Genomic DNA, 12,658 nt, shown 5'->3' on the forward strand with positions numbered 1-12,658 from the left:
GACATGCCCTGCTGTCTTCAGCCTTCTCATTTTAAATTTGGGTGGGTGTCTATAGAGTTCTGTTTTCTGGAGAAAAACATTTGACCACGTCTTCTGCATTCCCATGTTAAATTTTGTGGGCTTGTCTTCTTCACACGATAAATTTTGCAGGCAAAACGTATTGTTTATTCTCTCAATGAGAGCTACTACCAATGTAAAGTTTTCTCTCGAGTTCATCTCAACTGAACAACATTCCGGATAGGCAAATAGTATGTTCATTTAAACTTACCAGCCAAATCTATTAGACTTCAATAGTGCAACCAGTATTTTCTACCATGGCATCAAAATGGCAGGGTACTACGCTACATCTAGCACACAGATACCAAGGCCCTGTTTAATAGTAAAAAAATTAAAAAATAGCTTAACACTTCCGTTTGTATTTAATAATTATTATCTAATCATATATTAAAAACTTATTTGGTATAATTTCACTAGTAAAGCTATTTTTTTAAAAAAATATATTAAGATAAAGCCAAGCCATTTTGATAAAAATGTTTGATAACCTTCACTAACTACTTCATACATAAATTTTCATGCATAGTTCAGAGAAATAAAAGAGAACTGCAATAACCTCTTTTCAGCTTCTCCTAACACTTTTTTTAAGAGAAGAAAAATAATTTCACCCATAAAACTATTTTAAAATAAATATTTAACAAAACAAACAGCTCACAACTTATGAAGTTGTTATAAACTATACCAAACAAGCTTTGACTTAAAAGAATTATCACCCCAAGATTCAATGCTAAAAGAAATCTTAAAATAGTTTCCAAAATTTTTAAGAACTAAACAGCCCCCAACTAGCACACAGTTATACCAAATAACCCGTACCGCTGTGAGAACCATAACCTGACACCAGACATACAGTAAACCTAAATACCTGGAAAGTGCGAAAAATACACCAAAAGCATTTTATATGGTACATCAGACAAATAGATAACAAAATGGCAGCACAACGAGCGTTGCCACAAGAACGTTTAACATCAAACAGAGTTACAAAGCAATGTATAAAGTAGCCAGCAAATTCATGCCGACGAGTCCATCAATTTCCACACTCAAAAGTTGCAACACGTCCAAGGAGAGAAAGATGCTCCAGACAATGCTAACTCAAGAGAGAGTTCACCCTAGAACAACTTAAAACGCAAGGCACAACTCCTGCTCAAGGCAGAGACTCATGATCCTCTCTACTCGATCAGATCATCATCGTCATCGGGAAGAGGTTGTGCAGCCGCTGCAGCAAGCTCAGCTTCATGCCTGAGTAAATAAAAGGTGAATCAGTTCTTGCAACACTTCGAATTGAGGGGACAGATTAAAGGATTGTATGAACATAAAATGATTATAATAAAGTGGACAAAAAAACAAAAGGCAACACTCACTGCTGCTGCATAGCCATGTCGATGGTAACTTCCGGGGGCTTCAGAGCAACAGCTTCAACAAAGTGAAGGTTCGGATCACTGTAAGACCAAAAACATTGTCAAGAATAAACATATGGTGATAATTGGTTGACCACAAGATGCAATTGACAAGAGTAGTAAAAACAATTACCCTGCCAACTTCCTCGCAAGGTAAAGGAAAGGTTTCTCAAAATTGTAATTGCTCTTGGCAGAAATTTCATAGTACTGCAGATTCTTCTTCCTGTGGAAGGTGACCTGCTTGGCTTTCACCTGCCTGTTCTTGACATCAACCTTGTTACCGCAGAGGACAATGGGGATGTTTTCACACACCCTACATGAATTCATAATTCATATTTGAACATCAGAATTTCTCAACAAAACTTTAAATCAATACAAGCCTATGACAAAGAAAGACTGCAACAAACCTGCACAGGTCCCTATGCCATGTAGGAACATTCTTGTAAGTCAGCCTTGAGGTTACATCAAACATGATGATAGCACATTGGCCATGGATACTGCATGGGAATAGAAATCAGTGTGTCAGAAAATGTAATCAAAAATAGTTCAGCACTGGAAGTATACATTGACTTTACAGTGCATGTACACTTGTTAATTCAGATGTTACTGAAGATATATCACAAATAAGACTTACTAGTATCCATCCCTAAGGCCACCGAACTTCTCTTGCCCAGCAGTGTCCCAGCAGTAGAACCTGATCTTACCACAGTTCGTGGTGAAATCCAATGGGTGGACTTCGACACCAATTGTTGCTGAAACAACAAAATGTATTAGAGAAGCTGTAAGTATTATTGATGGTAAGGAAGTGAAGGTAAACCCCAATCAACATGATACTCACGTTCATATTTCTTCTCAAATTCTCCAGTGAGATGCCTCTTCACGAACGTAGTTTTACCTGCAACAACCAGAAAATATCAGCGATAAATACTCGTGCATCAAAAACCTATAAGGACAACAACATTTGCCTTAGTAACTGAAATTTGAATCACCTAGCTTATGAAGGTTGCAAACAAACAACATAAATGGCACCCACATATGTATTTTCATACAAACAATCATGCCATTTCTTAACAAGACCTAATTAGACTGTGCATCAACTAAATTTCTACCCTATAATATTAGGATTCAAAAATATTAGAAACAAGAAATGAACCACCTCATGTTTAGTTGCATCACATGTAACCTAACTTAATGATTTGTTACAATGCAACACTGGATTATCAAAGACTCGTGCTTACAATTTATCAAGGTATTAATTAATACGATATTAGGTAAGAGGGGAGGGGGGGGAGGCAGCCCTTATGATCCTAAATTCCTATGGTATAATATATTAGTGAAGTTTATATGTGGAAGGGAATCTAAATCAGGGGAAACAACGACAATACAGACATTAAAATCAGTAATAGCGGAAGTGTCTCAAATATTCCAGTCACAGAGCTCGTGAGGAAAGTAGGGATGTCAGCCCCTACGATCCTAGCAGACGTAATATCAACAGATTGCAAACAACGCCCAAGTCCAATCCGTCAGATCTCGTGAAAACGTTGGCAGCTTCTACCGTTCCTAACAACCAATCGAAACACGGAGCGACTCGGAAACTCACCCGTTCCGCCATCGCCGACGATGACGAGCTTGAAGCTGGGGTAATCGACGGTCCCCTGATTCGGGAGCGCCTGAGAAAAAAAAAACACAAAACATTGCGGATCAGACACACGCAGCCGCAGATCCGGGGATCAAACACGGCGGAAATCGGATCCGTGCGGGGAACTCACCATCTCGGTCGCACGAAAGGAGGGCCGCGCCTGGTGCGGCGATGCGGCGGGCTTCGGAGCACGGGGTCGGGGAGCAGCAAAACCCTAGAATTCGAAATGGAATTGGGCGAAGCCGCCGGTGGAGGCGGAGGGTTTTATAGCTGTGGTGGCGTGTTGTTTTTTTTTTCTCGGGACTGCGGGGTTTTGGTAGCTTTGGATGGACGCAGGAATTGTGGCCGCCGGATCTTGGGCGGCGGGTGGGGATCGCATCCGGCTAGCTTTCGTCCCACGCGAGATTTCTGGCCGTCGGATCCGAAGGGTGCCGTGGAGGGGTGGGCCGCGTGGGCCGTGGGCTTTATGTTGTGTTCGTGAGTAGTGATCAACACCACGAGGTGATGGCCCAACTCTTCTTTTCATATGGTGTTTGCTTACGGCCTAATAGGTTTATAGTTGCTCCTAAAAGAGGACAAATTCCTCTGAAAAAAAGAGGACAAATATGTGTTTCAGAAAACAAAAGGACAGAAATGATGTGTTTCAAGACAAAATGACATGATGTGATCGCAATCTGAGGCAATAGACTCGTACTACAACTTCTTTAAACTGGGCTAGGGATTTGGTAACAGAAAATAAAAAGTGGTTCATCTAATCTAATCTATCTATTAACGCTCAATTATTTGCAAGAACATGTGTCGATGCCCTGGAGTCTCCAGGAAATTGGATTTCGTAAGCGAGGAAAAGGCATCTGGTTGCTCAGACATGAACACTTGTGGCTGAATTGAGTTCAATCGTTTCTACCGCGGCATAGCTGCATGTACAGCCAATGTGCTAACCATCACAATCACAAGAAACGAGTAGGATCCAAGGGAAATGAACTTATTGGAAACTGGATTCATTTTTTTAAAATTTAAAATCTTGGACAGCGACAGTTTTACTGTATCCTGGACATACAGAGAAGCGTGTAATCGTTTTAGTTTGTATAGTTTTTTTTTCCTATGCACCTGGACACATATTATTGTCTAGATACATAGTGACCACAATCTGAGGAAATGATCGTCAAAATTTACAAAGTGGTTGAACTAAATAGTCGAGCTAATTGCACGTATAGTTTGTAGGTAATTAACGCTCAACTATTTTTGACTGAAACATGTCGATGTCCATGTGTGGAGTCTCCAGGAAGTTTGGATTTCGTAAGGGAGGAAAGGGCCATCAATCGGACACGTTGGTGAATTTTCGCCTTTTTATGACACAAGAACAGCTGCATGTATGGTCAATGGGAGACGATGAGTGGGGAACATCACTGACCACTTATACTAACAGTACAATTTTAGATTTGAACTAAGTGTACATTTCTCAAGTTTATGTCTTTGGATAGGTTTATGATACACGAAAATACATTCCATGACCAACCTAATGACCAGAAGACTTCGAGAACTGGATGAAACCAGCTGTGATTAAAGGACAGTATTACGTTCAGAGTATATCCATTCAGATTCAGTGCTACGAAAGAGTGTTGATATCAGAGGATCAGGACAAGCAGAAAATGATCTGACAACAGGTGTTGGTTGCTGAAACGATATTCCTTGTTCTTGTCTTGAATGCACAGTCACAGAAATCTCAAGCACGTGGCTGTTCTGCAGTGAGGCCGCACAGGCTTGCAGCTCTCGTATTACAGTATATTCCCCTATCAAGCAAGCAAGCATGCACGCACTTTACGTCTATACTTTTATATACACATCATGTATATGTAACAGCTAGCAGACCGGCGGCCGATTCACAATTGTACGTATGTAACACAAAACGATCGACTCCACTCCTAGTGTACATTGATTCTACTACGGCTTTTGCTACAATAATCCGATGGATTGGATCAAAAGACAGACACAGGCATGGCAATGGCGAATTGGCGATGCCTGCGGGCTGCAAATCAGTCATCAGATAGCTGACACCTTGGGGACGGCGACGGGGTACCTGTCGATGTCGTCCCTCCAGGGGTTGTTCCTCATGCCTTTCTCCTTGGCTGGGTTCACCGACCGGAGCGCCTTCCACACGGCGCTGTTGCACTTGAACCCGGAGCCGAAGGCGATCTGCCAGGTGCGGTCGCCCTTCTTGATCCGTCCCTTGGCCTCGGCGTAGGCGAGCTCGTACCAGAGCGAGCTGCTGGAGGTGTTGCCGAACCGGTGCAGCGTCATCCTGGACGGCTCCATGTGCCAGTCCGTGAGCTTGAGGTTCTTCTCCAGCTCGTCCAGCACCGCCCGCCCGCCCGCGTGGATGCAGAAGTGCTCGAACGCCAGCTTGAAGTCCGGGATGTAGGGCTTCACCTTGCGCTTCAGCACCTTGCGCGCGACGAGCGTGGCGAAGAAGAGCAGCTGCTCCGACATGGGCAGCACGAGCGGGCCGAGCGTCGTGATGTTGGTCTTGAGCGCGTCCCCGGCCACGGCCATGAGCTCCTTGGACAGCGACACGCCCACTTTCCCCTCCCCGTCCTCCCGCTGCCACACGCAGCCGAAGCAGCGGTCGTCGGCGGCCCTGTGCGTGCGCACCGTGTGCACCAGCTGGTACTTGGACCGTCGCCGCGCCGAGCCGCGGTTCGACAGCAGGAGCGCGGCGCCGCCCATGCGGAACAGGCAGTTGGACACCAGCATGGAGCGGTCGTTGCCGAAGTACCAGTTGAGGGTGATGTTCTCCATGCTGATCACCACGGCGTACGTGTCCCGGTGGCACTGCAGCAGGTCCCTGGCGAGGTCGACGGCGATGAGCCCCGCGCTGCAGCCCATCCCGCCGAGGTTGTAGCTCGCGATGTTGCCCCGGAGCTTGTAGTGGTTGACGACCATGGCGGACAGCGACGGCGTCGGGTTGAAGAGGCTGCAGTTCACCACCAGCACGCCCACGTCCTTGGGCCGCACGCCCGTCTTGGCGAACAGCTCGTCCAGCGCGCCGAACATGACCATCTCGGCCTCCTTCCGCGCGTTGGCCATGGACGGGTTGGGCGGGATGTTGAGCACCGCCTCCGGGAGGTACGTGTCCTCGCCGAGCCCCGACCGCTCGATGATCCGGCGCTGGAACTCGATGTTCTCCGGCGTGAAGGTGCCCAGCGACTCGGTGCAGTTCATGAACCGCGCGCGGCTGCACTTGCGCTCGTCGTCGGGCTTGTAGCACGCGAAGTCCACCAGGTACACGGGCCGCGGCCGCGTCAGCGCGTAGGCCGTGGCCACCACCACCAGCACCGTGGTGCAGACGAGCACGGACACCAGGTTGTACTGCAGGCTCTGCCACAGGTCCGCCAGGTCACGCAGCGTGAAGGTGGACAGGTGCGCCGCCACCAGCCCCGGCAGCGGCGCCAGCAGCAGGTACGCGCCGTGGCTGATCAGGTGGTGGTACCCAAGCTTCACGTACTTGAGCTTCACCGACTGCTTGAAGTCCGGCATCCTGCTGCTCGGCGTCGCCGCCGCCGTCGTTCTTGGCTCGTCGGCCATGTCAGCTAGCGACGGAGCGAGGACGGACGACGATCGCCGATCACCAGCGTGACAAGATGTCTATCTCTCTCGACTTGTTTCGACGTGTAGGCGATGGAGCGTCAGGCCGCGCGGCCGTGGGTTTATATAGAGGCCACGCACGCAGGCACCGATCTGATCGAGTTCCGACCCGGTAAACAACTCCGAGACCACCAGACACCAACTCGATCAGGTGTGCGTTCAACGGTCGGAAAAGAGGACAGTGCATATGTCACGGGAAGCTAACCGTGACGAGGCCGGCTCCCACCTACTCCCTGATCGGTCTCGGAGATCCAAACCGAAAGATACGCCACGCCACGCCACGCCACGCACAGCGTCGTCGTCGGGCCGGCGGACCGGAGCCGCGCGGGAGGCAGGCAGGATGAGCAGGAGAGAATCCGCGCGCCAAGCGGTAGGCCGGGCAAGCAACCGGCGGCCGGCCGGGGTTGTGCTGCGTTTGAAGGCCTGGACACGCTAGCGGCGCTTCATGCGTTCCGCCTGACGCGCCCGAAAAACGCAACGTGGATGGGGGCTCAACGGCGACGGTTACGGGACCGGGGCGGGCGGGCGCCTGGGAGGAGGAGGAGGAGGAGGGAGGAAGGGAGGGCCCCCGGTGAGCGCGACGTGGCGGGCCGGCATCTTGTAGTCGCGGCGCGTTTGCGCGCTAGAGGGGGAGAGCGCGCGGACGGGGCCGTGGCCGAGCGAGGCGGTTAGCCCCGGGAGAGCCGTGCGCGGCTGCGCGGGCACCGGTCCAGCCATACACGCGGCCGGCCGGCCGGGCGCGGAGCTCGGGGGGACGGATGGTACGTGAATGTGCGGTGCGCGCCTGCGCGGCGTGTGGTGGTGGACTACGCCTTGTCCGAGCGTAACACAGACGTGTACGACTGTGCGAGGACGTACGTAGATTATACTTCCTCCATCATAGAAAAGATACGGTTCTAGATCTCCTAGAAAATGCTAATGAGATGAGAGAGAACTGGATCCAAACACTCGAATTTTAGAGTGAGATTGTAGAATCCTACCCCTACTATTTGAAGATATTCACTGTGCAAAGACAGTAATCGCTATATAAGAATAAGATCTAAACACCTCTCTCTCTTTTAAAAAAACAGAATCTAAATTCCACATTCAATATCTACTCCATTCATATCAAATTGTAAGTTGTTTTGGTTTTTCTAAGTACATAATTTTTGCGATGCATCTCGATATACACTGTGCCTATATAAAGTAACAACTATGAATCTTGAAAAGCCAAAACAATTTATATTTTGGAATGGAGGTAGTACATTCCAAAATCTTATTTATGAGAACAAGATCCAAACATGCCCAAGCGATTTAAGTTTAATATGTTATTATCTTGGCAATGAAACATACTTCTTAGTGTACTTATTTCAAGCCATATATTTGCATTATATTTTTTTGTAAAATCATTCAGATTTTTTAAAAAAGTTTGATTTGACTTTTATCAGACCTAAAGTTATTTTCTATGGAATACATGTAGTACACACATCTATAATATATATACTTCCTTCGTCTCTAAATAAATGAATTCTTCTTTTTTGTGTTAGACTAAAATTACAAAAAAATTATAAATATTTATGACATCAATGAACATAGTATAAAAATATATTTTATAGTATATCTAATTAATACTAATTTAGTGTTATAAATCTTCATTCTCTTTCCTATAATAGTAAAAGCTTTAAAATATTATTTTGGCAATTTTAAAATTAAATTATTGGAGAAGGGGTACGTAAATGAAAGGCTATTTCGGGGCCATTTCGTTGCTCGCTTTCATGTAAATCGTGTGTACCACATGAAAGTCCTTCGTGGAAGGATTCTTTTCTCCAAGTGAAGTTTTGGACTTACTATAGTGGATGATTAGTGCAAGTAACAAGTAGTACGAAAAAAAGGCAGGGTCAAAGTCTCAAAGAGATGCTGCTTTCTTCACCGAATCACACCTGGTCAGTGGTCACACTGCATAGATCACAGAGGTCAGTCAGATCAGAGGATAGATATATGCAGTCGATCTCATGTTCCTTTCGTCTCGCAGGCACGTTACTGACCTGCCCAATCATCACCCTTCTCGCCTACAAACCGGCATTGCAAGTTTCCTCCTAACCTTTCCGGTGAGTGTGAAACCCATTACATATATTCGTTGCAGCCCAGCGGTCTCTATTTTGTACTTGTAAAAATAATGCTTTTTAAGTCGTCGTAGGTCGCGAGAACACATGTTGAGTTCCTGACCAAAAGCGACGCCACAGACTCGATCGAACAAGTTAAATATAAAGTGAAAAAAGAGGCAATAGTCAAAACTCAGAAAGGATAGTAAGGCCCTGTTTGGTTCCACCAACTAAATTTTAGCTAGCTAAATTTTAGTCACTTTAGTAGCTAAAGTTCCAAACACATTGACTAAAAGGAACTAAAATAGTTTAGTTCCATTAGTCACCCAAAAGTAGCTAAATTTTAGCTAGTTGGTGGAACCAAACAGGGCCTAAGAAAGAACCGCGCCGTAACTTGCTGCAAATAGGACGTGTTCACCTGCTTGATCACGTCATTGACCTGTCATCCGCAGGCAGGCAGCATCGAAAATGAACTCGCAAGCCAGTTTCTTCCGCAAGTCAGTTTCTTCCGCGGACGGGCAAGATGACTTCGTTATGATTGGACAACAGGAAATCAAGAATGATAGCGTCGTATGAGTAAAATCTGGGGGTTTACTGTAAGCAGCAAGCACACAACACAAAGGTACTTCACAGACATGCATGTTTGACCATTTGTGGGCACTATGAAAGGGCTCTTTCTGTACAATATACTAGCGTGTCCGGCACCGCCAAATTTCTGCACAAAGGCGGCCAAATTTCACACACCAACATATGTGTCAACTTTTCATTCACGCCACTTGCTAGTGTGCCACTGCTAGTATGAGTGTATGACATCTTCAAGGACGGAGATAAAACCTATTCCTGAGCCAACCGTTTTTACAATTACTACATTGCTATAAGTTTATATTGGACCAATATTCACATGAACGCATCTGATTTACACCAATTCACTACATCAGTAAGCGATACCACCTGAGAATGCGTCTCCATCATTTATTAAGCTCTCTGTCAGCCAGTAACCATCCCATGAGCCTCCAACTCTCTACAACAAGTAACAACAGTCAATTAAAACCACCGGATGGCTGAAATGACATCAAGTGAAAAACAAGTTGACAGAGTGACAGGTACCTGGACCATTGTGAATTGAAATATTTCTTCTTCCTCTGGACGGGCTCCTTGTACCCAGACTCTTTGTTTAAACCGGTTCTGTTCAACATGATGTGATGCATAATAACATAAATTTATTAATCAAAGAATGGGGATCATTAAGTATGAATCATGCTAACTTTCCTCTGCTTTGCATTGTAATACCTCTTCAACCCATAAACTGCTTAATATATTTCTTTCTTTGTGGCCCAGCAGCACTCTGTAAGCTGAATGGTGAAACAAACGCCGGAAGCGTTCAAACTGGAATGTATTGGTGGCAGTTAGTAAGTACTAACACACTATGACTGCCAGTATAATCCAGAAGGAATAGGTTTCAGACTACCTGTCCTAGATCAAACTGTCGTCCAAAGTAAGTCGACCTTTCAAACGGGTCAAAGCCTGCAAACTAATAAGACCACACAACTTGTCAGCCTGATCAAAGTTGAGTTTCATTAACACCATGACCGATGAAATGAAGAATTTTCATGCTTGTGTAGTTACCCGGTACATGACCTCTATCCCATAATCTTGGCGGGGCTGATCATTGTATTTTAAGGACTCAAGCTGGTATTCGACTGCTTCTTCTGCACTAAACTGAAAGATAGAACCGTTTTAAATGCCCAATGTTGAGATTTAAATATTTATGCTCTTTTGCAATTATTTTCAGACAGGGCATTACATTCAACCTGGGACCGAAGGGCTTTCTCTTGCGAGTTTCAAGCCTGAGGCAAACAACAGCAAGTTCCAGTCAGTATTGCAAGCGCATCAACTCCAGGATTAACTCATGTTCATGTACTATGTCATACTAATTATTACATCTGGGATGTTATGCGATAAACACATGCCATATCATGGTCGACAAAATTTCACAAGTTTCTTATTGCCTAGTAGAGGCTACTCCTTAACAGTATGAATTGTTCAGGTGGGATTTCCCACTGCCAAGCTCACAAAAAATAATCTAAGTAGAGGCCTGAAAGTCCTCAAATTCAACCATTTTATAAAGTAAGTCATGATCTTGGGGGCAGGAAGACAGGATTTACAATACAACGTAAAAATAAAATCATAGGAGAGGACATGCCACTTTGCCAGAACGGTTGTTACAGGGAGAGGATATTTCAGGATGTCCTTAAGCTTTTTTGCCTAAAGGAATACCTGATAGCCTGATAGGTAATGGAAACGATCTCACAACTCACTGTAAATTTGTGGAGAAGTTATAATATGCCATCAGTTTCTTAGTTATTTGTGCAGTTCTTAGGCAGAACAGGAAGCAAAATGACATGATCAAACAAAGCAGTCACAAATGAAAAGTGAAAAGACAGCAGTCCTTTCCATGGCCCTTTTGCCCTACACTGGAGAGAAAAGTTAGGTAGAACAATTATATACTATGACAGTTGGCTGCCCAATCCCTGCAATTATATTTTATAATATTTTGATGGATGTATATGCAAGTAATAAAATCGATCCAGCCAGTCTGCCTCTGGTTACAGTTTCCCTATATGTGCTGTGCTGGTAACCTAATCTTCAGAAGAGTCAAGTCTTCCAAAAACAGGCTTCCCTCACTTGGGAATTGGGACGCTTGCAGTCTCGCACACAAATCCAAAAAAACTGAGCTTGTTGGAAATTGCCGAGGAAACAGGCACTCTTGATCCAGTATTTATCCAGTCCTAACAGCTTTGACACTGATGCTTAGCAAATATAACCAATTCCAACAAATACAGAAGCCCTGAAGTGAATGAATTACTACCAGTCTACCACAATGTTTTGTAATATGCAGCATCCAGGTAGCTGTAACCATGTGACTGTTTTGGTAGACAAAAGGTGGGTTGGAGAATGAATGGTATGGTTTTGTTCCACAGAAAGCCAAATTGAGGCTCTGATGTCAGTTTAGTTCATACACTACTGCTGGATGTCTAAACTGAAAGGGAAACACTTGTCTGTTTGATTTATTGAACCAATTTACCGCCTAATAGACTTAGTCAAGTCCAGAGAAACTAGTTTCAAGTACATACTTTCATTGCCAATGATAACATCCTGTCAATACAGTGCTCAGTCAGGCACACAAATTTCAGTTGATGTATATACCAGAAAACATTGTTTTTGCCTGAAAACGTTTTTTTCCTCTCGAGTTTTGTTCCTATCCTGGACTGTCCGGATCACGGTAATCCATCCAAGTGATACTTCCATGGCATTTTGTTCAATTCTTACAAATATATTTACTTTATAACTGAAAATAAGTAGTGTAGTAGTCACCAAAATGTGTTTGAGAACACACTAGAAACCAAAACCAGAAGCCCCATCACAGCTATCCGTGTCTGCCCTGATTACGCAACCTAATCTAACTAGATCCCGTAACGTGTACTCAACCAAGCTGAGACTTCTCACACGCGCAGAGCAAGATGCAGCAAGGGGAAAGGGAAGTCGAAACGGCGGGTACTGACCAATTGGACGAGAGGAAGTCCGGCACGTCCGACGAGGCGGCGGAGGCGGAGACCCTGAGGCGCGCCGCCGCGGCGGGGACCGTGGTCCTGGGGCATGCCCTCCAGCAGCAGCCGCCTCCTCGGGTTGGCGCCGGCGGGAGCGCGATCGGCTTCGCGGTAGCAGCAGCGGACGACGCCATTGTCGCAACTCGCACCCTTGACTACCTGAGAGTGAGATGCTTCGTTTTCGTTTCCGCCTCCAGATTAATTCAGGCCAGTTAATTTTCCCTAACGTCTTTGGGCTTG

General features: G+C 45.5%; 3 protein-coding genes across 3 annotated transcripts; all 3 read right to left on the bottom strand.

Annotated features, from left to right (window-relative positions):
- Nucleotides 934-3,377, bottom strand: LOC8083787 (GTP-binding nuclear protein Ran-2). The gene is made up of 8 exons (XM_002441511.2): nucleotides 3,218-3,377; nucleotides 3,049-3,118; nucleotides 2,287-2,343; nucleotides 2,083-2,200; nucleotides 1,856-1,945; nucleotides 1,582-1,761; nucleotides 1,413-1,490; nucleotides 934-1,290 (listed from the first exon to the last, which is right to left on the bottom strand). Exons 1-8 carry the CDS (start codon nucleotides 3,218-3,220, stop codon nucleotides 1,221-1,223), a joined length of 666 nt encoding a protein of 221 aa, XP_002441556.1. The 5' UTR covers nucleotides 3,221-3,377; the 3' UTR covers nucleotides 934-1,220.
- LOC8083788 (3-ketoacyl-CoA synthase 11) lies at nucleotides 4,755-7,279 on the bottom strand. The gene has a single exon (XM_002441512.2). It carries the CDS (start codon nucleotides 6,667-6,669, stop codon nucleotides 5,128-5,130), a length of 1,542 nt encoding a protein of 513 aa, XP_002441557.1. The 5' UTR covers nucleotides 6,670-7,279; the 3' UTR covers nucleotides 4,755-5,127.
- LOC8083789 lies at nucleotides 9,384-12,617 on the bottom strand. The gene is made up of 7 exons (XM_002441513.2): nucleotides 12,374-12,617; nucleotides 10,615-10,657; nucleotides 10,437-10,529; nucleotides 10,279-10,341; nucleotides 10,101-10,196; nucleotides 9,918-9,995; nucleotides 9,384-9,831 (listed from the first exon to the last, which is right to left on the bottom strand). Exons 1-7 carry the CDS (start codon nucleotides 12,550-12,552, stop codon nucleotides 9,745-9,747), a joined length of 639 nt encoding a protein of 212 aa, XP_002441558.1. The 5' UTR covers nucleotides 12,553-12,617; the 3' UTR covers nucleotides 9,384-9,744.

The sequence above is a fragment of the Sorghum bicolor genome, chromosome 9 (genome assembly GCF_000003195.3).
Source record: "Sorghum bicolor cultivar BTx623 chromosome 9, Sorghum_bicolor_NCBIv3, whole genome shotgun sequence".
NCBI lineage: Eukaryota > Viridiplantae > Streptophyta > Magnoliopsida > Poales > Poaceae > Sorghum > Sorghum bicolor.

Bases quoted from the DNA above. Each gene is read 5' to 3' on its own strand.
- LOC8083787 (XM_002441511.2), bottom strand. The intron at 1,491-1,581 runs GTAATTGTTTTT...TTGGTCTTACAG, and splicing joins CTTGCGAGGAAGTTGGCAGG to TGATCCGAACCTTCACTTTG. The intron at 1,291-1,412 runs GTGAGTGTTGCC...TTATTTACTCAG, and splicing joins GACATGGCTATGCAGCAGCA to GCATGAAGCTGAGCTTGCTG.
- LOC8083789 (XM_002441513.2), bottom strand. From the start codon at position 12,552: ATGGCGTCGTCCGCTGCTGCTACCGCGAAGCCGATCGCGCTCCCGCCG. The intron at 10,658-12,373 runs GTCAGTACCCGC...TGTTTGCCTCAG, and splicing joins GACTTCCTCTCGTCCAATTG to GCTTGAAACTCGCAAGAGAA. The intron at 10,530-10,614 runs GTAATGCCCTGT...TCTATCTTTCAG, and splicing joins CCTTCGGTCCCAGGTTGAAT to TTTAGTGCAGAAGAAGCAGT.
- LOC8083788 (XM_002441512.2), bottom strand. From the start codon at position 6,669: ATGGCCGACGAGCCAAGAACGACGGCGGCGGCGACGCCGAGCAGCAGG.